Source organism: Aphelocoma coerulescens, chromosome 2, assembly GCF_041296385.1.
Source record: "Aphelocoma coerulescens isolate FSJ_1873_10779 chromosome 2, UR_Acoe_1.0, whole genome shotgun sequence".
Lineage (NCBI taxonomy): Eukaryota > Metazoa > Chordata > Aves > Passeriformes > Corvidae > Aphelocoma > Aphelocoma coerulescens.
Genome location: NC_091015.1, coordinates 61,795,623 through 61,817,037, shown reverse-complemented (window position 1 = coordinate 61,817,037; position 21,415 = coordinate 61,795,623). Strand labels below are relative to the sequence as shown.

At 44.6% G+C, this 21,415-nt stretch overlaps 3 protein-coding genes across 5 annotated transcripts; 1 reads left to right on the top strand and 2 right to left on the bottom strand.

Moving 5' to 3' along the window:
* Positions 1–3,708: 3,708 nt before the first annotated feature.
* Positions 3,709–7,410, bottom strand: C2H7orf25 (chromosome 2 C7orf25 homolog). Of its 3 annotated transcripts, none has more exons than XM_069007782.1 (2): positions 7,303–7,410; positions 3,709–5,290 (listed from the first exon to the last, which is right to left on the bottom strand). In XM_069007782.1, the coding sequence occupies exon 2, from the start codon at positions 5,272–5,274 to the stop codon at positions 4,006–4,008; it is 1,269 nt and encodes a 422-aa protein (XP_068863883.1). In that variant the 5' UTR covers positions 5,275–5,290; positions 7,303–7,410; the 3' UTR covers positions 3,709–4,005. The 3 variants fall into 3 exon arrangements, with proteins under 3 accessions (XP_068863883.1, XP_068863881.1, XP_068863882.1); XM_069007780.1 differs by lacking the exon at positions 7,303–7,410 and adding an exon at positions 7,260–7,280; XM_069007781.1 differs by lacking the exon at positions 7,303–7,410 and adding an exon at positions 5,477–5,659.
* A 2,403-nt stretch (positions 7,411–9,813) lies between these two features.
* PSMA2 (proteasome 20S subunit alpha 2) lies at positions 9,814–16,545 on the bottom strand. The gene is made up of 8 exons (XM_069007779.1): positions 16,441–16,545; positions 14,592–14,668; positions 13,976–14,108; positions 13,462–13,584; positions 13,033–13,114; positions 11,861–11,934; positions 11,351–11,408; positions 9,814–11,274 (listed from the first exon to the last, which is right to left on the bottom strand). Exons 1-8 carry the CDS (start codon positions 16,479–16,481, stop codon positions 11,158–11,160), a joined length of 705 nt encoding a protein of 234 aa, XP_068863880.1. The 5' UTR covers positions 16,482–16,545; the 3' UTR covers positions 9,814–11,157.
* Positions 16,546–16,760: 215 nt separating this feature from the next.
* Positions 16,761–19,150, top strand: MRPL32 (mitochondrial ribosomal protein L32). Its single transcript, XM_069005859.1, has 3 exons — positions 16,761–16,959; positions 17,832–18,016; positions 18,521–19,150. The coding sequence occupies exons 1-3, from the start codon at positions 16,833–16,835 to the stop codon at positions 18,773–18,775; spliced, it is 567 nt and encodes a 188-aa protein (XP_068861960.1). The 5' UTR covers positions 16,761–16,832; the 3' UTR covers positions 18,776–19,150.
* Positions 19,151–21,415: the final 2,265 nt, after the last annotated feature.

The window sequence follows — 21,415 nt, the reverse complement described above, 5'->3', positions numbered from 1 at the left end:
ACTTCTGTGCCTCTGTCTTCAATGGCAAGTGCTCCAGCCACACCACCCAAGTTGAGAAAGGCAGATGGATGGACTGGGAGGATAAAGATCCTGAGCCCCCTGTAGGAGAGGATCAGGTTCGAGACCATCTAAGGAACCTGAATGTGCCCAAGTCCATGGGACCCAATGAGGTTCATCTGTGGGTCCTGAGGGAGCTGGCAGACAAAGTTGCTGAGCCACAATCCATCATTTTGAAAAATCATGGCAGTCAGGTGAAGTCCCTGATGACTGGAAAAAGGGAAATGTAACCCCATTTTTATAAAGGGGAAAGTGGAAGACCCAGGGAACTATAGACCAGTCAGTCTCCCCTCTGTGCCAGGCAAGGTCACTGAGCAGATTCTACTGGAAAGCATGCTAAGGCACCTGGCTAACAAAGAGGTGGCTGGTAACAGCCAAGATGGTTTTACAAGCGGACAATCATGCCTGACAAATCTGGTGTCCTTCTGTGACACAGCTACAGTGTTGGTGGACAAGGGCAGAGCAACTGACATTGTCTACCTGGACGTAATGCAAAGTGTTTCACACTCCTGCATGACATCCTTGTCTCCAGATTGGAGAGACAGGGATTTGATGGGTGGACCACTCAGTGGATAAAGAATGGGCTGGATGGCCACACACAAAGAGCTGTGGTCAATGGCTCCACATGGAGATCAGTGATGAGTGGTGTCCCTCAGAGACTGGTACTGGGGCTGATACTATTCAACATCTTTGTTGGCAACGTGGACAGGGGGGACCAAGTGCACCCTCAGCAGATTTGCTGACAACACCAAGCTCTGTGGTGCAGTTGACACAATGGAGGGAAGGGATAATACCATCCAGGGGCCGATGCAAACCTCATGAAGTTCAACAAAGCAAAGTGCAAGGTCCTACACCCAGGTCACAGCAATCCCAGACACACCAATGGGTTGGGCAGAGAAGTGATTGAGAGCAGCCCCGAGGAGAAAGATTTGGAGCTGACAAGTGATGAAAAACTCGCCATGAGCCAGCTGTGTGTGCTCACAGCCCAGAAAGCCAATCAAATCCTGGGCTGCATCACAAGGAGTGTGGCCAGCAGGTGAAAGGAGGTGATTCTGCCCCTCTACTCTGCTCATGTGAGATCCCACCTGAAGTACTCTACACAGTTCTGGTGTCCCCAAAATGAAAAGGACATGAAACTGTTGGAGCAAGTCCAGAGGAGGGCCATGAAGTTTGTGAGATGACTGGAGCACCTCCTCTATGAACACAGGTTGAGAATGCTGAGGCTGTTCAGCCTGGAGAAGGTTGCATGGAGACCTCATGGCAAACTTCCAGTATCTGAAAGGGACCTACAGGGAAGCTGGAGAGGGACTCTTCATCAGGAACTGTAGTGACAGGACAAGGAGCAATGGGTACAAATTGAAAGAGGGGAAATTTAGGTTAGATATTAGGAAGAAATTTTTTACTGCAAGTGTGGTGAGACACTGGAACAGGTTGTCCGAGGAGGTTGTGGATGCCCCAACCCTGGCAGTGTTCAAGGCCAGGATGGATAAAGCCTTCAGCAACCTGGTCTAGTGGGAAGTGTCCCTGCCCATGGTAGGCAGGGTTGGTTCTAGATGATCTTTAAGGTCCATTCCAACCCCTTAACAATTTGTGATTCTATGAAATAGTAAGCTGTGTTTTGGAACCTCAACTCTTACAGCTCTGAGCTGTAAACAAGAAGAACCCCTCTCTCCCAGGTTATTTACTCATAAATTATTAACTAGGAGGTTTCCTGTACCGTTTTTCAGGACATGTGATGCAAAACAGAAACACAGATTTGAAACACAGTTCTTTTTCTCTGACCGATGGCCTCCTCACCCCCTATTCCCACACCTACTGCAGAGGAAAGACATCACACAGGTGTCCAGAGTAAGAGCTCTCATGGCAGGAATGAAAGGCACCTTCCTTCCAGCTGTTTATAACACTTCACAGACATCTCTGGTTGTACTCTGGTAAGTCCATCACACCATGATAAATTACTACCTCCCCAAGCTCCTGCATGGTGAAACTTGTGCTGTTAACTAAGAAGGCGGACTTGCATTTCTGCAGCACAGCAAACACATTACTGATACTGTTTCATTGTGTTGGTCCTCCTTTCCCTTCAGAAGAACTTTAAAGAAAATTAATGGATATAGCGGGGGATGAATCCTGTCATGAGGTTTCATTACACTGTGTTAGTGTAATGAAATCTAGCTATTTGTAGGAACAAGCTAGATGTTTTGTTAGAACTCACCAAGGAGCAACTGAGAAACTGGCAGGTAGTACACTGGATGTTGAAGCAGCAAAACCCAAAATCCAGTCCCACCCATTTTAATTAAACTTCATTAACTATTTCAGGGACCCAGAGCAAATGGGGAGTGTAGTGAGCAGACTGCCCTCCGCATTGCTAAAAGTTTCAGGTAAAGCTATGAAGCATGTAGTTACCAGTGACAACTCCTAACATCTTACTCTTCAGAGCAAGAATCCCACCAACAAGAAGTACTCTTCTGCCCCTTGGAGTTCAGCTTACTCAGCTGGACAAGGCATAGAGAGTGGTCTTGCTGGCATTCCAGTACCGTTGCATCATATTGGGGACCAGAAAGAAATGGGTTGAGCTAAGGGCAGCACTGCAGATACATTGTATTGTAGGGAGAAATTTAGACTGGAATGGCAAGAGGCAAGAGAATGTTCTTTGCTTGAACTATAAGCTGCATAATAATGCAATTGTGTTGAACAACAGCCTATAAAATATTCAGTGGATATCTCTTTCACTGACCTGATAAAAATGTATAGCTTGGGACCCATAGCTTCACTCTGACATCTCCAAATTTTCCACTAGGAAACTGATGAAAATTAATACCAAACAGCAAGTGCTTGCTGCCATTACAGCATTCAGAAAAAAAAGCATGAGAAAGACTCCTACAATAGCAAATCTCTCCCAGGCAAAGAAAAAAACCAAACAAACAAAACCAGAAGAAATTGTTGTTTGAATAAAAAGAGCAATTACACCACCAGCAAAAAGGCTTCTCTCTACTACAGAGCAAACTAGGATTTAAGAACATACCCTGCAAATCTCCTCCTCCATCACACAAACACTGAAGCACCTACTGAGGCTTTGTTTCAGGTAATCCACATGCAACAAAGCCAGATTCACCATGAGTCCTCAGCAAAGAGCACACTAATATCAAAAACTACATGGGTGCTGGCTCAGTTTAGGATTCTGTTGCCATAAGCCTTGAGTTGGGCTTTACAACCAGCAAGATTTTGCATTTGGACAAAGGCTACAAGAAAGGTGGATTTGCCTCCTTGGTCTGCTACCACTGGCTGTCCAGTTTAGCCTGAGTCACAACATATTAATGCAAATAAAGTCCAATTTCAACTCATTTTCCCAGGAATTTTAAAGCTGTTTCCCAATTCAGTCTAACCATGGTATACATACAGAGGTTCCTTTCAGTAAGGCAAGGAAGGCTTAAGTTAATTTCTATTCATGGCTAGTAGTCACATCTTCACTAAACATCACACTCCCAAAAAGGCACAGGTCTCTGCACAAGGTCCCCCCGAATCAACCAAAAATTAAGTTGAATAGAATAGGGGAAAGAAAGAGTTAAGTTCCATGGAAATCAAGCCCAAAGTTCATCTAAGATTATGAATTTTACCTCTCTGAAGAGGACAAAAATGACAAGGGCACATCAGTAACTGTGCTTTAACTGAATTTTTTAATGGGGATGGATACAATTAATACATTGTAAGCCAGTTAACAATTTTCATAGAATTCTTATTACTTTAGTGAATAAATTAATGGTCAGCTGGACAAAAAATAACCCCAAGGAAGGAGTAAAGATAATACAAATTCCTTAAGGAGCTCTTCCACTGCTAGTTCCTGTCATCACTGATACACACCCAAAACTGTATTGCTATGATTCTTCTGTTTCTCCATATGCCTCCCACTGCAATACCTGCAGCATTTCCATTACTAACTCATTTAATGACTTATAGTCCATTATCAGATGGGCAGCTCTTTGGTAAAGGCGTGGCAGAAGATTCTTTGCTTTCTGTCAATGCTCGTGGCTGATGGACAAAAACACTGAACCTGACACCTTGGTTTGCCGCTGCCCTCACAAAGCCACTATTTGCAGTCATGGTGATGGCTTTTAAAGTGTCTCCTGTCCCAAAAATGGTTAGAGAGCGGCTGTTGATTTTTGAACTAGCCACTAGTCCTAAGGCACGGTCAGATGGCTGATCAGGCACCACGTTAATTCTTTTAACAAGCAGTGCAGCTCGCTCTTTCTCCCCAGGTCCTCCCAGTGTTTCCAAGATGGACTGAAAATCTCTGACAGCAGATTCACAAGCAAAGAGCTCTTTTCCCTCCATGAACTCCCTCAGCTGAGGCAGGACTCTCTCCCTTCTTTCTTGGGCTGCTTGCTCTGTCAGCACTTTTTCTTTGAAGACGAAGTAGCAGCCACCATAGCTCAGCGCAGAGACATAGGTTATTAAGGTAGTGATGTCCAAATTAACTCTATTGCAGACATTTACTTTGATCTGGGTAGGGAAAGCAATGCTGGCCACTAAATTCTCCCGATCTACTTTGGTCACCTGCAGGAGTTCAGGGCCTTCTTCATCTGATTCACTGGGGTTAAGATGCTCGTTTTCTGCAGATGGTTCTACCAGTGAGTTCACAGCAACAATGTCTCCTCTCACAGATATTCCCATCTCCTTCAGCCTCTCTGCCATAGGACTGGACACACTGTTGTAGAATGCAAAGATGATGTGGGGATTGCTGTACTCCACTGGCTGCTGACGGCTTGCTTGCAGAAAGTCCTCTGCCTGCTCAATGACGCTTTTGTCACCATACTGGCCTCTTCCCAACCAGATGTTATGCAGGGCCTCAGCTTTACGACCAATGGCCTTCACCCACGTGTGACCTCCGTTTGCAACAACATCTACCACCAGCGTCTGTTTGTCTCCAAACCTGTCCTCATAAGCAAAGACATGGAGGACACTGACAACGTCCTCCAGGTGCTCTGCTGACTGAATAATGGCTTGGAGGTGGGTAAGGTTTGTACTCTGCAGATGGGATTCTTTAATGGCCACTTTCCCTGCCTCCACCTTGTGTAGGAAGTTTAGCTCAGCCTTCAGTTTGCTACATAGCTTTGCCCCACCTTCTATTCTCCTTTTCTGGGACTTGGAAAGGGCTTCCGCTCTCTTAATCAAATCTTTGGCAACAGCAATTCTTTCACAAAGCAGCGACTGCACAGACATGTTGGAAACATTATTCCTGTCAAGTGACAACAAAGGAGAAAATTGTTATTGCATGGCCAAGAACAAAGACAGCCAAAAGAGTTCTTTCTAACAGCATACACTCAAGCCTTGCAGTAGACTTAGTGCAACAGCTATTGTAAAGCACAAGCAACTGGAACCTCAACACAAAGTCCCAGTGATGAGTTCAATTTCTTTCCCTCACCTTTAGAGATCCAATCTACAGCCTCAGAAGATCCCAGTTCTCAGCTAGGAAGAACAGCAGCACTCAAAGTCTCCACACAAGACCTTGCAAGTTTGTGGTTTCCCCCCACCCATCACATAAGAGCCCTTCACTCAGCCAGTCACTGAGATGGATGTTAACTCTCACAGCTCATCTGCAAAAGCTGACAACCAGAGCGAAGTTAGAAATACAGTTCATACTGTAAGCAAATCTTGCCTCTCCCTCTCATCACACTTAGCATTAAAATTAAAAGCTACCCATCATGCTTATAGACACCCAGCTTTCAACGTGCACTGTTCAACTTAGTGGATGAACCCCTCAAGAGGGTGGTGATGCACTGGGACAGGCTGCCGAGAGAAATTGTGGATGCCCCATCCCTGGAAGTGGTTAAGGTCAAGGTCAGGTTGGATAAGGCTTGGAGCAACCTGGTCTAGTAAAAGGCCCCATAGTAAAAAGTCCACAGCAGGGCGGTTGGAACTAGATGATCTTCAATGTCCCTTCCAACCCAAACCATTGTGTGTTTCTATTACACAGCCTCGTGACAGACTATGAGTAACAATTCTAGTGTTGGGACAATCTTGAAATTGCTATGTTTTCTAATTCTACTACAAGACGTACTGAGTTGTATCTGAGAAATCCATTCTTTCACACCTGCATTACTTTAGTAGGCCTTCCTTGAGGAAAGTATGATAGGGATTCCTTCACTGAATATATGCTATCTTTGAAAAATGTAGGATTCATACTACACCAAACAGCATATTTAAGACAGTAACCACTATGAATAGTGAAATTAATAATCTGTTTTGACTTCCGACTAAAAGTATAAACACTGTAATTTTTCCTATAATTCTTACCTAACCTGCATATTGAAGTAAACTGGTATTAAAGGACAAGATAAATGAAACTCCAACTGGAGAGCAACAGGACACAGCCTGGTCCTACAAAAGGCTTTGCCAGTGCAAATCAGGGGCCTGCCTTCAAACAGTGGGAACCTCCCCGGCCCCATGTCCAAGTGGAAACACAGCCAGCATTAACTGCTACTGGCCTGGTCCACATCCAGCATCAGCAACATCTCCTCCTGCTTCTTCACGGCCAAGAATCCTGATCCTTCCAACATGACCTACTAACTCTCTTCAGGGTCCCAGGAGCCCAGAGAAATCAGCCTTTCCCCCTTGAAGTCTTCACCACTGCCACAAGCTTATCCTTCCATGTAATGCAATGACTAAACCTATCGATTAGTAACGGGGCACCTCTCCCCACAGCAGCTACAACTCCTACACACACACGCTCACACAGGCTTCAAGACAGAAGTAAATCAAGGGTTGCAGTGACAATATAACCAAAGACGCAACTACTTTTTCAGGACAGCTGCGCGGTGGCTCCACTATCAACTACAAGGTCACACACAGGCCCCTGCCTTCGCCCCAGGGCCCGATCTCCCCTGGGCGGGGACCGGCGGCACCGGCCGCCCTCCCGCCCGCGGCCCGGCCCTCTCCTCCCTCCGCTCCGCCATCACGTGTTCACCGCGCCGGGGAGGCCGCGGCGCCATCTCGGGTGAGGGCATGGCGCCCTCAGCGCTCGCCCCCAGCCCGGCCCGGCCCCCCGGCCGCCCCCCGGTCTCGCCCTCCGCCCACACGCCAGCCCCGGCGGAGTGGGCGGGTGCGGGACGCCGGTCTTTGTCCCTCCTGTTCTCCCTGTCCCCCATTCACTGCCAGGACGCGATGTGCCCGGTCCCGCCTCGCCTCTCCGGACCCCGCTCCCTCACCCGGGGCCGCCGCCTTTCTCCAGCCCCCGCAGCCCGTACTCACAGCGCGGCGGCCGCGGCCCTCGCCCCGGGCCGGCGTGGCGTGGCGTGGCGCGGCTCGGCTCGGCCCAGCCCGGCACCTCCCCCGGGGTGCCGGGCGGGGACAGCCACACCACCCGCCTCGCTCCGCCGCCTCGGCCCGCCCGGCCTGGCTCTGCTCCCCGGCGCGCCCGCGGGTTATCGCGAAAACCCTTCAAGGGCGAAATGCATTACATCAAGTCAGACGCAATCACAGAATATTCTGAGTTGGAAGGAACTCACAAGGATCGTTGCGACCAACTCCTGGCCCTGCCCAGGACAACCGCAAGAGTCACACCATGTGCCTGAGAATATTGTCCTGATACTACTTGAACTGTGTCAGGCTTGGTGCTCTGACCACTTCCCTGGGGAACCTGTTCCAGTCCCCAGCCACCCTCTGGGTGAAGAACCTTTTTCTAATACCCAACCTAAACTTCCTCTGACACAACTCCAGGCCTGTCCCTTGGGGCCTGTCATGAGTCACCACAGAAAAGAGATGAGTGTCTGCCCCTCCTCCTTCCCTCATGAGGAAGTTGTAACTGCAATGAGCTCTCCCCTCAGTCTCCTCCCAGGCTGAACAGACCAAGTGACGGGGCTCACACAGCTTCCCCTCAAGGTCCTTCACCATCTTTGCTGTCCCCCCTTTGGATGCTCTCTAGTAGCTTTGTATCTTTCTTATGTTGCAGCACCCAAAACTGCAGACAATGTTCAATGTGAGGCTGCAGTAGCACAGACTACAGTGAGAACAGACAGCCCAGAGACAAGTTAGCCTTGGACTTTTTAACTTCACTGGAGAAGCAATAGCCACAGCTCCATGCATGTTGGATCTGGGCACGTTGGGCCCATTACGTTTGGACAAAAGAAATGGGCTGTACTAAACTGTTCTGTGAAAACGTGAGCAAGTGTCCCCAATATTTGCCCAAGGTTGCTGCCTGCCTCCATACAGCAGACATAGCTATGGTCTCACTCCTCTCCATGCAACAATACTCCCTAACAGCATGGGAGAGACTTGACTTCTGATTGCCAGCTTTTGCAGGGAGAGATGATCTCTACTTGTCTGAATGATTTCACAGGATCTGGAAAGCAATAGTAAGCCAAAGCAAGCTGTAAGGGGCTTACTGCACCTCTAGCTTCTTTACTGTGGGTGACAGCACACTGAAACAGGCTGCCTGGAGAGGTTGTAGAGTCTTCCCCACTGGAGCTGTTCAGAACCAGAACTAGCTGGACAATCCTGTGCCCTGTGCTCCAAAATGATCCTGCCCGAGCAGGGAGGTTGGACCAGATGACCCATTATGGGCCCTGTCAACATGACCCATTCTGTCATTCTGTGACTTAAAGTAGTAACTTCCTGAAATGATAACACTGTTCTCAGATCCCAATCCTAGTAGTTAAATAAAGCCCGATTCTCATAGGAGTCACATGATCCTGAGGACCTTGAAGGAGATCCTCTTCCAGGACAAGAAAATCAACGTTACATTCTTCAAGTGACCATTCATCTTCTTCTTTCAGATGGCTGCATTAGTAGAAACAAATTAAATGACACAAAGTCGTAATTCACAGCGAGCTGAAGTCATCAAGCCTGCAATGTGTCATTTCTCATAAAGGAACAGTGTTTGTCTGCCTTATTGCACCTTGACCGCCTTATGCAGTTTTTGCAAAATATATTTTAAAAAGCACTACTTTTTGAAAATTACCCCAATCACCATATAATTTGCTAGTCCATTGCACTAGTATCTCTCACTCCTGAAGTGATTTTAAGAAATACATCTTCAAGTTAAAATTACTATTTCCTTGAAGTTTAAGGATTTCCCTTTAAATACTACATAAAATTTAGCTACTATTCTGGACATGCAGTTAAAAAAAGAACCCTGCACTTAAAATCACACCACCTTCTCCATCAGAACAGCGTAATACCAAGGTCTATCTGCCTACCACTAAGAAAAGTATGTAATACTCTAAATAAAAGCCAGAATTCAAAATATTATGTATCTCATTCCCAGATTACACCACGTGCCATGAACTCTGTTTCATTGCAGGGTTTAAGTATTACCAGGGAGCTTTGGGACTCAGTTCTTAATGGTGTAAAAACAGTCACCAGCTTGGCTCATCAAAGTGAAAACCACTGGCAATAGACCATAGAGGCCTACTCATCTCTTTTAACACAAAACACGGAGCAGTTTACCATGGTTTGAAACTTGCTTTTGGCTTCAACTACCCTTCACAGGGTGTTATTTGTTCATCAACTGTTTCTAGTAGCATAGACAACTAAACCACTGCAGTTCATTTCTGAAGTACCTAAATGCATATTTCCATGCAGAAAACTCTTGAGTATTTATATAGCATTAAAAACCTATGTGAGCATAAATATTCTAAATCGAAGATGTAGCAATGTAAAGCCTTCAGTTTCAGATCTGAGTTGTTTTATTTTCTCTAGAATAAGAATCAGAGTATGGTCTGGTTTTCAGAGTAAAATACTCAAAAAGCGATCTGGCGGAACTCTTAATGAACCATTTGGACAGAGCTTTTATTTCTGACATTTGGAAATAATTATGGCATGCTTCAAAAATTCTTATTCACCTGATGATAACATAAACCATCAAAAGACAGACATTGGAAAGCACAGGTCAACCAGCTTATACACTGCTTTCTACTCATATTTTGTATTTCCTTCATTAGTTATGACTGGCTGATGTGAGACCTGCCAGGCTGCTCCCCTACATCCTTAGCCCTATGTACAAGCAGCATGACCCAGCTATTACTCCCAGTGCACTATCAACATTTTGACAATCAGATTGCTTTAAAAAATATAAAATCTGAAAACAACAACTTAAATGGCTGCAGACCAGATTACTTCTGCTGGGAAAAAAAAAGGTATACTTATCCTGGGTTTTTTGTGGTAAATGTAGGTTTTTATGACTTGAACGACTCTATACGTGTAACAAATGTATTGATACATACACCTCCACACGATATCTGTAAAAAGTTATGAAGCACAAATTAAATGCTCTTTTCATTACATCTTTAGAATATCTTGCAAGTTGGAAAATACTTTAGCACAATTCAAGGAATAAAGTAATTACATTACATACTCTCATTCTGTTTTGTAATTCCCATTGATTTTTATTGATGGTGATAAATGCATTTAGTTTGCAGTAAGAGTTACTACTTCCCTTTTTCTAACAATATTTCAAGGTTGAAAAAGTGCAATTTATAGGGCCAAAAAAATAACTCAAGTAAAACAAGTTCTTGTGACACAAAGACCGGGAGGGTCAAAAGCAGAGAGGCTCAAGCAGATCACAGTACACCCTGAAATGGAAGACTTTTCTGCCCTTTTGTGAAAGTACATGATCTTTTACACCAGATAATACCATTTCTGGAAGTTCATTGACATTTAAACAATAATCCAAAGTGAAAAAATTATCCTGTCACTCGACATCTGAATTTTTTAAAAGAAGGTCGAACGTAAGTTCATCGTGGCTGTATGTGAAAAACTCTTTCCTCAACAATAAGCTTTATGTGGATAAACAAGCTAGGATTAAAAAGACACACAGACACCTTCCCCCAAAACAGTGGCCTTTGATTTTATTCTTTAGCCTTTTCCAAGCTGTCACTATAACTTTACATTTTGTACAGTATTTTGTGTATCAAGGGAAAGAATTATCTTTAACAAGATTCCATGTATTACAATATCAAGGACCGTTGTATTTGCACCCATGATGTTTAAAAAATCTCTCAGACAAACCATGTAGAAATAAGTATGCAAAAACTGCAAAGAAAAACATTTAAGTAGCCAAAATTAAAAAGACTTTTGTGTGAACCACACAGTCTAGCTCAGTTTCTACTAGGCTATTGCAGCCAAGTAGTCCTTAACCTCAGTTGGAGTGAGCCTCCTAAAACCAGCTTCATTACAGATGCCAACTTCAATGTTGTCTTCTGTCATTTGCCCTTCAAAGCTCTCCTATTAAAAAAAATACAGTTTAGTGAATCACATCAATGAAGACGTAAGAAACTTATTTCTTAAATATTTTGCTAACCTTTAGTGTTAAGATAGCTGTATGAATGGCATCTTCAAGCTCCAAATCTTCATTGTATCTGTAAACAGACATTCATTTATTTCAGCATAGGACAAAGACCTTTACAAATTTTAATAATCCTGGAGTCTCTAAAAACCCCAAAACTACTAAAAGCTTTCTGTTTCTCATACAAATATTATTTGTAAGCACTGCAACATTAATAGTCAAAGTTATTATTTGTAAAAAAAAAAATCCCTACTTTTCCTACTGACTGTCTATAACATTACTGCAAATATGCTGAATATAGTGTTTATTGCAGTCAAGTAGTTCTACATAAACGCAAAAGCTGGAGTTTAAATAAATCAAACTTCCTGTGCATGTGTAAATAAGAACATTGGAAACATCACACCTTAAGTATTTTAAAACTTTGTTCTGACAATTTTAAAAGTGTGCATTTTTTAAAATCTGGCTGTTTTATATGGAACCTGAACAGAAAAGAGTATCCTTTCAGAGAAGTATCAAATACATTACCTTTTCTCAAGAAATGTTTTCCCATTGACGTAATTTTTTCCCATTGCTGTTGCTTTCCATGCAAAATAAGCTCCCTGAAAAAGCAACAATCTATTGATTGAACTGTTTTGTGTAACTTAGTGAAACACTATGTATTCAATTACTTGGTAAAAAAGTACAGAAGCAATTATGAAAATACTGAGTGTTCTGAGACTGCAGTAGAGAATTTTGGATCATATTCAGACTAATTTTGTATGAGAACACATGCTGTGAAACAGTACAAAATGTGTATAGGGCCCCACCTACTTTCATCCTCGTACTACTTTGAAAGATGAATTGAGTGAGTGAATTAGCATAGTTTTGATTTGGGATTCCTTAAACAAAAATAGTACATTTGCCTTTGAGAAAGTGTACACTCAAATCCTTACTGAGGCTCACTCCACATATTCTTATTTTTGAAGATAAAGTAATGTAAGTGACTTGTTGCAAATCAGCCATCTGATCTATGCTCACTACTACCAGGATATTTAGTCATCACTTCTATTCCCTCCTCTGCCATGAAGACCATCAGCAGTTCTATGCCTTAATCAAACTGCCTTAAACAAGGCATCTGCATTTTCCTTTTTACACTGGAGCATCAGGTAGTAATTCAAACTGCTGAAAGTTGCAATGATGACTACAATGACCTCATTTTTTCATCTGAAGCACTGCACCTCACATGTGCATCAAAGGGTAGTTTTTCTGAAGTGCAGTGCAAACGCAGCAAATAAACTCATTTAAATTAACCACTGTCATTAAATACCAAAGCACATGCATTACATTTCACAATGCAACAGGTTTTGGCTTAACTTCCATCCAGTTTGGAGCAGTCAACTTCTTTTTTCCTAGGAGCTGTTGCAGAACATTTTTGCTGGCACTATCAACTAACTAGGTGGAAAGGTATGAAAAGGGATGATCTCCCTCAGAAACAGCTGCCAGCCCTCAAGCAGTACAGCAACATGTAAGCACAGAATGATGCAGGCTTGCTCCAAGCACCTACTGAAATGACCCATTTTGACTTCGGAAGTTATGTTAAGGTATCTTCCATTCTAGCTCTGTATTATTATTCTCACCACAGAAAGTATTTCATGAGCACATGCAAAGTTTCCCATGTTTTTTCAAAGCAGCAGAACTTACAAGTGTAAGATACTTACAGATGGATCCGACTGAAATAAATACGGCCGCCCTTCGTTCCAGCCACATATTAGCAGTGATACACCAAAAGGACGGACACCACTACAGGCAAACAAAAAATAATAAATCATCCAGTGAAAGTCAAAGGTGACTAATTATTTTGGACATGTTTGCCTTCTCCCCAGACCAGGGCTGTGATGAGGAATGACGAGTAAACCAACAGAACAAAACCAAAACTGTCCTGCCTTAGCTGACATGTTTGTGTGCAAGATATGGAGACCCATTCTCACCCACTGCCAGACAGTGCTCCTCCTGCTGGCCCACTTTCTGTGCACATTCTCCACTGAAAAACTGCCTTTTCCACAAGAACTCCAATCACTGGGTAGCTGTTACTCATTACATTTAAACAACACAATCTTTCGAAGCAACTCTGCAATTCCAGCACGTACCCAGACTGCGTGTACTCCTGCATCACAGAAGCAATTCTCTGTACTAGCTGAGCTGTTGGAATGGGCTCGTGATAAACCAAGTAATACTGCTGGGCCAGCTTCCGAGCTCTGTGCACAAGTACTCTGAAAACAAAGACAAAACTCCTATGTCAAAAAAATTCCAACTACAACTGGAAACTCATAATAATAAATATCTGTTCAGGAGTTGTACACCTGGCATAACATCAATGTAAGAATACAGACTGCGCTGAGTTATCTTTATCAACCAAGTAATCGCTGAAATATTTAAAGTGAAAGTAAGGTTGAATTACACTGCTTTCATTCTTTAGATACAAGGTTATTTGACAAGTTAATTAACATATTAAGAAAAACTTCAAGTGAATGTCATTTACAGCGCAATACAATATAGTATCATGAGATACACTTAAAAAGAAACAGCCAATTGCTACCTGTTACCTAAATTTCTTGTATGAATATGTATCTAAATGGTGATCAAACAAGATTTTTTTAATACCTGTAATCTGGACCCATACCACTGTACACTAAACCTATATGTTTGGTAATTGGTTCTACTTTGTGGACACTTCTTTCATCATACAGGATGGATTTCTGCTTCTTCTCAGTTGCCAACACCACTCCATTTGCAGCTGGAAAGGAACAAAAAAATTCTTTAAACTAAAATTAGCAGTCAAAACACAGAACAAGCTTATTAAACTGTAAAAATTTTCTTCCTCTCTTTTTAAAAGCCATTCAAGCTTACAATCATGTTAAAGAGAGATACTTTGATGAATACACCGAACACACTGTTTCTTTTTCAAATAACCATACAGCTCACATAATCCCATTCTAAAGATTCTGAATAATATTAATAACTGAGCAATCTACGTAACTTTTTATATCTACTTCTACCAACTGAATGTCTCCAAAATCACCCAAAAAAAGAACGCCAGGAAACACTAAACCTATTAAAACATGTGAAAGTCCACTAAAAGAGAGTAACAAAATATGTAATAGAAAAAGATGAAGAAGGATCCAATACAAAGGACCCAGTACATGATCCAAATTGGTTTAGTTCTCTCAAAAAATAGTCAAAATCCCAAATCCTTCACTGAAGTATTTTCAGGACATACCTTTAATCCCAACTGATGGAGCTCCTGCAGCTACTGCAGCCAAAGCATATTCAATCTGAACAAGCTTTCCAGAAGGACTAAAAAGAAGATGCAAAATAAAGATTTCCACTCAGTGGGAAAAACCTTCACGGTGTGTCATGACTTTCTATTGAAATTACACTGAATGTGTGTTTCTAAAAGCTTTCAAGACACTGATGTTCACTGCTGAAAGGAACCGGCAAAACACAGCTATGCTTTTTGACTGACAAGCACATGAGGTCAATGGCACAAGACAGCAACAACTCCCATGCCGTTCCCAGGTATTCCTGCATTTTGTTTTAACGATCCACATTATTCTGGTAACGGATGCAGAATCCTCAGAGCAGAGCTGCAGGTGTCAAGCAAAATAAGTTACAAAGTAACTTATTCAGAAAGATGGAAGGGTCCATTCTCCGTCCCCGGGAAAAAGGACACCAGAGAGCCACTCAATAGGCAAGTGATTTCGCAAGTGGATCTATTCTCTAGGCTGTATTTCAGACACTGCTGCTTTAAGAGTTGCAGAAGTAAAATCGGATATTATGTAACTCAGTGCTTAGATGAAGAAAACAAAGCAAGCAATAATCAATCAGTGTAGTCATTTATACACTGAGAAAACAGCGTGTAAGGGTGACAAACTAGTAACTCTGGCTTTTCCACTACAAAATATAACAAATCAGAACTGTCATTCCAAGCATGTAGTTCTTCTGTAAAATACAAAAAGTTTGTAACTCCCTTAGGAAACCATTTCCAACAGCTAATAAAGAATTCAATCTACTTGAGCAGATCAAGCACATTGGGCACCTTCCATCCATTAAGAATATTCTTTTCAACATTTTAGGTTGCAAACTGCTTCATTTGCTCAACTGCAACATGCCTTTAGCAATTCCTTTTGCAATAACACAGCGTGATTCTCCTCTGAGAATAAGGGGGCACTTCAGCACAAGCAGCATGAAGATTCTTATGTCCAGTTTTTCTTTTTTATATATGCAACATAGGTCTTAATACCTTAATACTTTCATCAAGCAAAAAAAAAAAAAAAATTGAAAGTAATTTCCTTTACTCTGAATTAATCTTCAGTCTAGGTATTAGAGCAACACCCCAACAGACCCCACCGCAATGGCATATTCACTCTGTTCATGTCATCATTCCACATTCGGGATGTGGAATGCACAACACCAAGTGCAAGGAGAGCAGAGACTGCCAAGTGTAGCAGGAAGGAACACAAACTATTCTAAAACTCATCTGCTTCACTCATTCCCACATCTGCAAAGCTTGTTCTGAAGCAAGCTCTCAGGACACCACAGCTCAGCTGTTATCACGCATCTCCAGTTAGCTAAGAACCAGAGAATTATTCCCCCAACCTATAGTGTGCGTGTGCGTGGTGATCCCGAGTTTGCTACACCAAACACTCGCTGTAGGGCACTACCAGTGTCGAGACAGACCTTAACTTGGTCCTACAGCGGTTCTGTCTCACAGCAACGAGTTGACACAAGCGGCGCCCGCACTGGGGCCCGAGGTAAGCGACAGACACCAGGTGGAACCCAGGACTCTCCCCGCAACCCCCGCAGCCCTTCAGGAAGCCTCTGGGCAGCTGCGTGTCCCCCTCAGACGCCTGACCCCCGCGGCTCTCCCCACGCCCGTCACTCCTGTCCAGGTCCAGCCCCCGCTGCCCCCCAACGCTCGCAGGCCCGATGACTCTGCAAAGCGCCCCCTCGGTTCTGCTTTGCCGCGGCCGGCAGGCCGCTCCGCTCAGTCTGCGCGCCGTCCTCCCGGTGGCCCGGCAGCCCGCCCGCCTCTGCCCCCGGGCCCACAGCAGCTCCTGCCCCGGTACCTGAAGGTGGTGAGGGAGAAGCTGTAGCCGCGCTCCGCCATTTTGGCACCAGCCCCTGCACTCCCCGCGCCGGCTCCTCGGCGCAGGCGCGGACGCCGCTCCCGCTCCCAGCGCTAAGGCAAAGCGAGCGCGCTGATTGGCGGGGTGGCGGCGTGCGCCTGAGCGTGCCGAGATGCGGTTGGCGGAGAGGCTTGCCGTGAGGCATGCTGGGAGTTGGAGTCCTCCTTCGGTCCTTCGCCGCCCCGCCCTCCTGGTCGCGAGAGCAATGCTGGGACTTGGAGTCCTGTTCTTGTGTCCCTGCGATGCCGTGACAGGCTGAGGGCACTCGGTTTCCCAGAAGGCTCAGCGACAGGCGCACCTTCCCCGAGGGCTCGGCAGGGCCGCGTGGGGCTATGGCGGTGGTGGTGGTACTCGTCCGCTCTCCGCTGCCGCGGCTTCGCGCTCTGCTCCAGCGCTGCTGGGGGCGGCTGGAGCGCGGCCTCTGGCCGGGTGTCCTCGGGGGACAGAGCCCACCCTGGGGTAGGTCGCGGCCTCTTCTCCGCCTAGCTGAAGGAACTGGACGTGTTCCTGTGTCATCTGCCTTGAGTAGGGATTCGAGTAGATGGTCTCAGAGGTCTCTTGCAACGCCATCAGTTCTGTGAGAGGGCGGTGTGGGGGCTGAGGGACTCGTTTTACGTGTGAAGGGCGGAGGGAGAGAGGGCGCGGCCCTAGGGTCAGTGAGGGAGCGGGGCGGGGGCGCCGCTCTGACCTTGCTTCGGGGGTGACGGCAGTATCGTGTTGTGTTTCCTCGACCGCAGGTAAAGTGGGGCTTGGCTGTAAGGAATTTCTTTCTCACAGAGTCAGAATATGCTGAGTTGGAAGGAGCATACAAAGATTATCAAGTCCAACTCAGCCCTGCCCAGGACAGTTCCAAGAGTCACATCACTTACCTGAAAGCGTTGTCCAAACGCTGCCTGAACTTTGGCTTGGAGTTGTGACCACTTCCCTGGGGAGCCTGTTCCAGTGCCCAACCACCCTCTGCGTGAAGAACCTTTTCCTAATGTCTGACCTAAACCTCCTTTGACTCAGCTTCATGCCATTCTCTCAAGTCCTGTCACCACAGAGGAGGGATCAGTGCCGCCCCCTCTGCTTCCCCTCATGAGGAAGTTGTAGACTGTGATGAGGTCTCCCTTCACTCTCCTCCAGGCTGAGCAGACTAAGTAACCTTAGCTGCTCCTTGTGTCACTTCCCTTCCAGGCCCTTCACGATCCTCATGGCCTCCCTTTGAATGCTATATAAGAGCTTTATATCCTTCTTATGTTGTGGTGCCCAAAACTGCAGACAGTATTCAAGGGGAGGCTGCACCAGTGCAGAGTGGAACAATCACCCTCCTCTTTTTCTTTCTTCTGCAGGACCAGTAGTAGCTGTGCAAGGTCCGGCTCTTGTTCCACGAGGGATAAATGATGCCGGTGAGAGCAGTGCCGAGGTGCCGAGCCTGCTGGAGAGCGTCCTGTGGATGGCGGCGCCCAAGCAAAGGCGCACCATCGAGGTGAACCGCAGCCGGCGGAGGCATCCCAGCAAGCTCATAGAAGTGAAGGTAATCAGCAAAGTCCTTGTTTTGGAGAGTCATTGCAGAGGGAAGTACTGACTGGTAAAAGCTCCCTGGACTTTGTTTATAAATAAATAAGCTTAAAAGATACTATAGTCTTTGAAATCCATTGTAACAGATACATTCATCATGTGTGACAGTAGTCTGAGGTTAAATAAACAGTGGCACTTGAACAAAATGTGAATTTTGGCTGAACAGATAATTTAATGGAAAAGGCCTACATTTTCTGTGCATCTAATTGAGTCCATAGGTCTTTAGTCTTCCAAACATAAATAGGCATAATGACTTAGATACTGAATTTATAGGCTATTCTTAGTAGTAGCCATTGACATAGCAACACATTACAGAAAAATTATGTAGAAGAATACAGTTTGAAATGGTAATTGAGTTTCTCTACTATTTCATTTAACATTTTTATTTGTAGTCATTCCCTGTTTCTTTTTCTGCTGCTGTTCAAATGACAAAATTTCCTGTTTTCCACTGTCATTTTAGAGGAACATAGATGTTTGTCCTGAGTGTGGAAACTTGAAGCAGAAACACGTCCTTTGTGGCTATTGTTATGCAAAGGTCAAAGAAGAAACTCGACTGATACGGATGGAAATACATAAGAAGGAAGGAAGACCGTTTAATGCTCCAACTGTGGAGACTGTTGTCCTTTATGAAGGAGAAAAACCCACAGAAAAAGATGCAGGCAAGCGGATCATTGAAAGAGCCAGGAAGCGTCCATCTTGGTTTGTTCAAAATTGATGCTGTAGGATTAATGGTAGCAAGGGCAGTTGCTGCAGGAAGAGAATTCATGATTTTCAATAATGTTTTTCTTGTTCACTCGGTGTGAACAGAACTGCTCTGAACTTTTGGGAAGCCTGCTTGAATTCTGTGTTGTACCATATGATTTTACAATCAGGTGGTGTTTCTCTGGCATGCAGTGGGAAATGCTTCTCAGTGATACGTCACAGCAGTCAACAAACAGAAATCAGGATCTGCCTTGGATTTGGATATCTGCGAACAGTGCACTGAACAATTTGTATGCTAATGTTCTATGCTGGTTTTGTAAATAACATCTTTTAAACAAAGCGAAAACATTCACAGATGTACAATAAAGTGTTAAGTGTCCCAGGGAAATTTGCTTTCTGGTTTTGGCTGCTGCTCTTATGGAGGGGAAAAAAATGTTGAAAATGATGTTGATTAGAAACAAAGGATATTTGCAAGGAAAGATGTAGTTACTTGGTTATTTCCTTTGTGTGGATCTCTCCACAATGCTGCTGTTTGAGATAATTCGTGATAGCCCTGGGTTTGAGCAAAATAGTGATTGCCACATAGTATTTGCATTTTTTCTGCACTGGACTAAGGCTGAGTGATCCTTGCTATTGTCAGTATACAAGATAATTTTCTATCTTAAAGGGATGTGGAAAGCCTGTTTCCCCCCCTCAAAATACACTTGGTTTTTTGAGTAAAAAAACAAATTGAAATGTAATGACTGTTAATCTGTAAATGTGACAGGGGTCAAAGCTGGCTCTTTGCAGCTGCTGCTGTTCAGTAGTCTGGGTGGTCAGTGTGTGCTTGGAAAACTGCGAACGGCCGCAGTGCCTTTGGCTGGAGTCCTGGGCAGAGAGGGGGCAGCTCTGCCTCCACTCTCCACTGGTGCCCTTCAGAAGTGCAGTTGTGGCACCTCCCTGGATTTTCACTTTGGTTTTAGCCACACAGCAGCATCACTGCCTTAGGGATTTAAGTCTGTTTTCAGTTTCTGTTTGGGATTTCAGTATACACATGGTGCTCTTTGGTATTGTGGCTCAGCCACCCTAGTAGCTATTTGCTGCCAAAAAATGCAAACCTGCCCCAGCCCTGTCTGGGTGGTCCCTCTGTTTCATCGGCACTTGAGTGTATGTGCTCCTTTGCTCCCTGGTTCAGGGAGTTGTGCTGGCTTAGAACTGTTCCCTGGCTTTCTACAGCATGGGGTTTTTTTGGTGGGGATCTCCCTGTAGGGATCTTCTGTCAGGGTCAGAGAAGTGGCAGTGTGGACTGTAGGAATATGAAAGCGGAGGACACAGGACCACACTTTCCTCAATAGGCTTCATTGGTAGTTGGCTGGGCTCCTTATGCCTGCTTAGGGAGTGGGCTGGAATGCTTCACTTCTGCTTTCCTTGCTCTGGATCCCAAGCTTTGAAGCATAACTGGTAGTAACAGATGTTAGTGGAGATAATGCATTTCCTCCATAAATAATGGGAACAAGGGAATAATGGAAGCTGATAAGTAAATTGATGCCATTCACTTGACAGTTTCCAATCAAACAACATAAGTCCTTTTGATTTGTCCAAACTGGATTTAGTCCAGTCGTGCCTATTTTTCGCTTGTTCAGAAGTGAAGCCAATAAAAGGTGTCCAGCAGGATGTGGAATGGAAAGCTAACTTTTGACAGAGCTGCATGGGATGAGACTGACATATTAGAGGTGAGATTAGCCCAGCAGTAAGGCAGATACATACATGCCTTTCCCACAGGGCAGTGTATTTTAGAGAGAGGTGAGAGTCTTTTTATTTGTCCACATACAGGACCAATTGCACCTTGCCAATTGCACTTAGTTGCTTTTTAGATATTAATATTTGACAGTTCTGTAGGAAAAAAGCTGAATAAGCATCATTTCCTCCAAGATCAAGGTTAGTGAATCCTTCCGGGTAAGAAATCAAACAAAGGGGCAAGACACCTGCATGCATGAGCAAGGAGCTTCTGGCAAAACATAAAGAGAAGAAAGAAGTTTATGGAAGCTTGTGGAAAAAGGGGCAGGGTTCTTGGGCACTTGGGAGGGATATAGGAGTGTTTTACGAGTATGCAGGAATGTGATGTGGAAGGCTAAGGTCCACCTGGAATTAAATCTGGCAAGGGAGGTTGTAGATACAAAAATGCTGCTAGCAAGGATTTTCTTGCTAGTTTCTAAGTCTGCGAGAGACTTTTCTCTCTCACAGAAGAGGTAGCAGGGAATGTAAACAACCAAGACACCTGCAACCTTGAAAAGTCTTGTTTATGGTATAGTAGAAAATATTTTGACAATGGATGTTTTAGGATTTTAGCCAATCACCCCCAAGGGGTGGCTGGTCCTTTGTCCAATTAGACTATGAAGAAAAAAGTCTATAAAAGAGTTTGTAAAATAATTAAATGAATCAGGCTTGCTGCACAATTTCTGCCTGCTGGATCTTCTCCTCCTCGTCCCTATGGCTGTGGGACACGGTGATATACTGTAGGAACCAGGCCTGCGGTAATATTTGGTGACCCCGACGTGATCTGCACTCTCTGACTTGTCCTGCTGCTGTGAGCCAAGCCGAATTCCTCTAGAGGTACGCTGCTCCCCTTTCCCCCTGGGACAGGGAGGTCCGACAGAACTGAGAAATGGTGAAC

Bases quoted from the DNA above. Each gene is read 5' to 3' on its own strand.
- C2H7orf25 (XM_069007782.1), bottom strand. From the start codon at position 5,274: ATGTCTGTGCAGTCGCTGCTTTGTGAAAGAATTGCTGTTGCCAAAGAT.
- PSMA2 (XM_069007779.1), bottom strand. From the start codon at position 16,481: ATGGCGGAGCGCGGCTACAGCTTCTCCCTCACCACCTTCAG. The intron at 14,669-16,440 runs GTACCGGGGCAG...TCTTCTTTTTAG, and splicing joins TTCTCCCTCACCACCTTCAG to TCCTTCTGGAAAGCTTGTTC. The intron at 11,409-11,860 runs GTAATGTATTTG...GTCTGTTTACAG, and splicing joins AAAACATTTCTTGAGAAAAG to ATACAATGAAGATTTGGAGC.
- MRPL32 (XM_069005859.1), top strand. From the start codon at position 16,833: ATGGCGGTGGTGGTGGTACTCGTCCGCTCTCCGCTGCCGCGGCTTCGC. The intron at 16,960-17,831 runs GTAGGTCGCGGC...TTTCTTCTGCAG, and splicing joins GGGACAGAGCCCACCCTGGG to GACCAGTAGTAGCTGTGCAA. The intron at 18,017-18,520 runs GTAATCAGCAAA...CTGTCATTTTAG, and splicing joins GCAAGCTCATAGAAGTGAAG to AGGAACATAGATGTTTGTCC.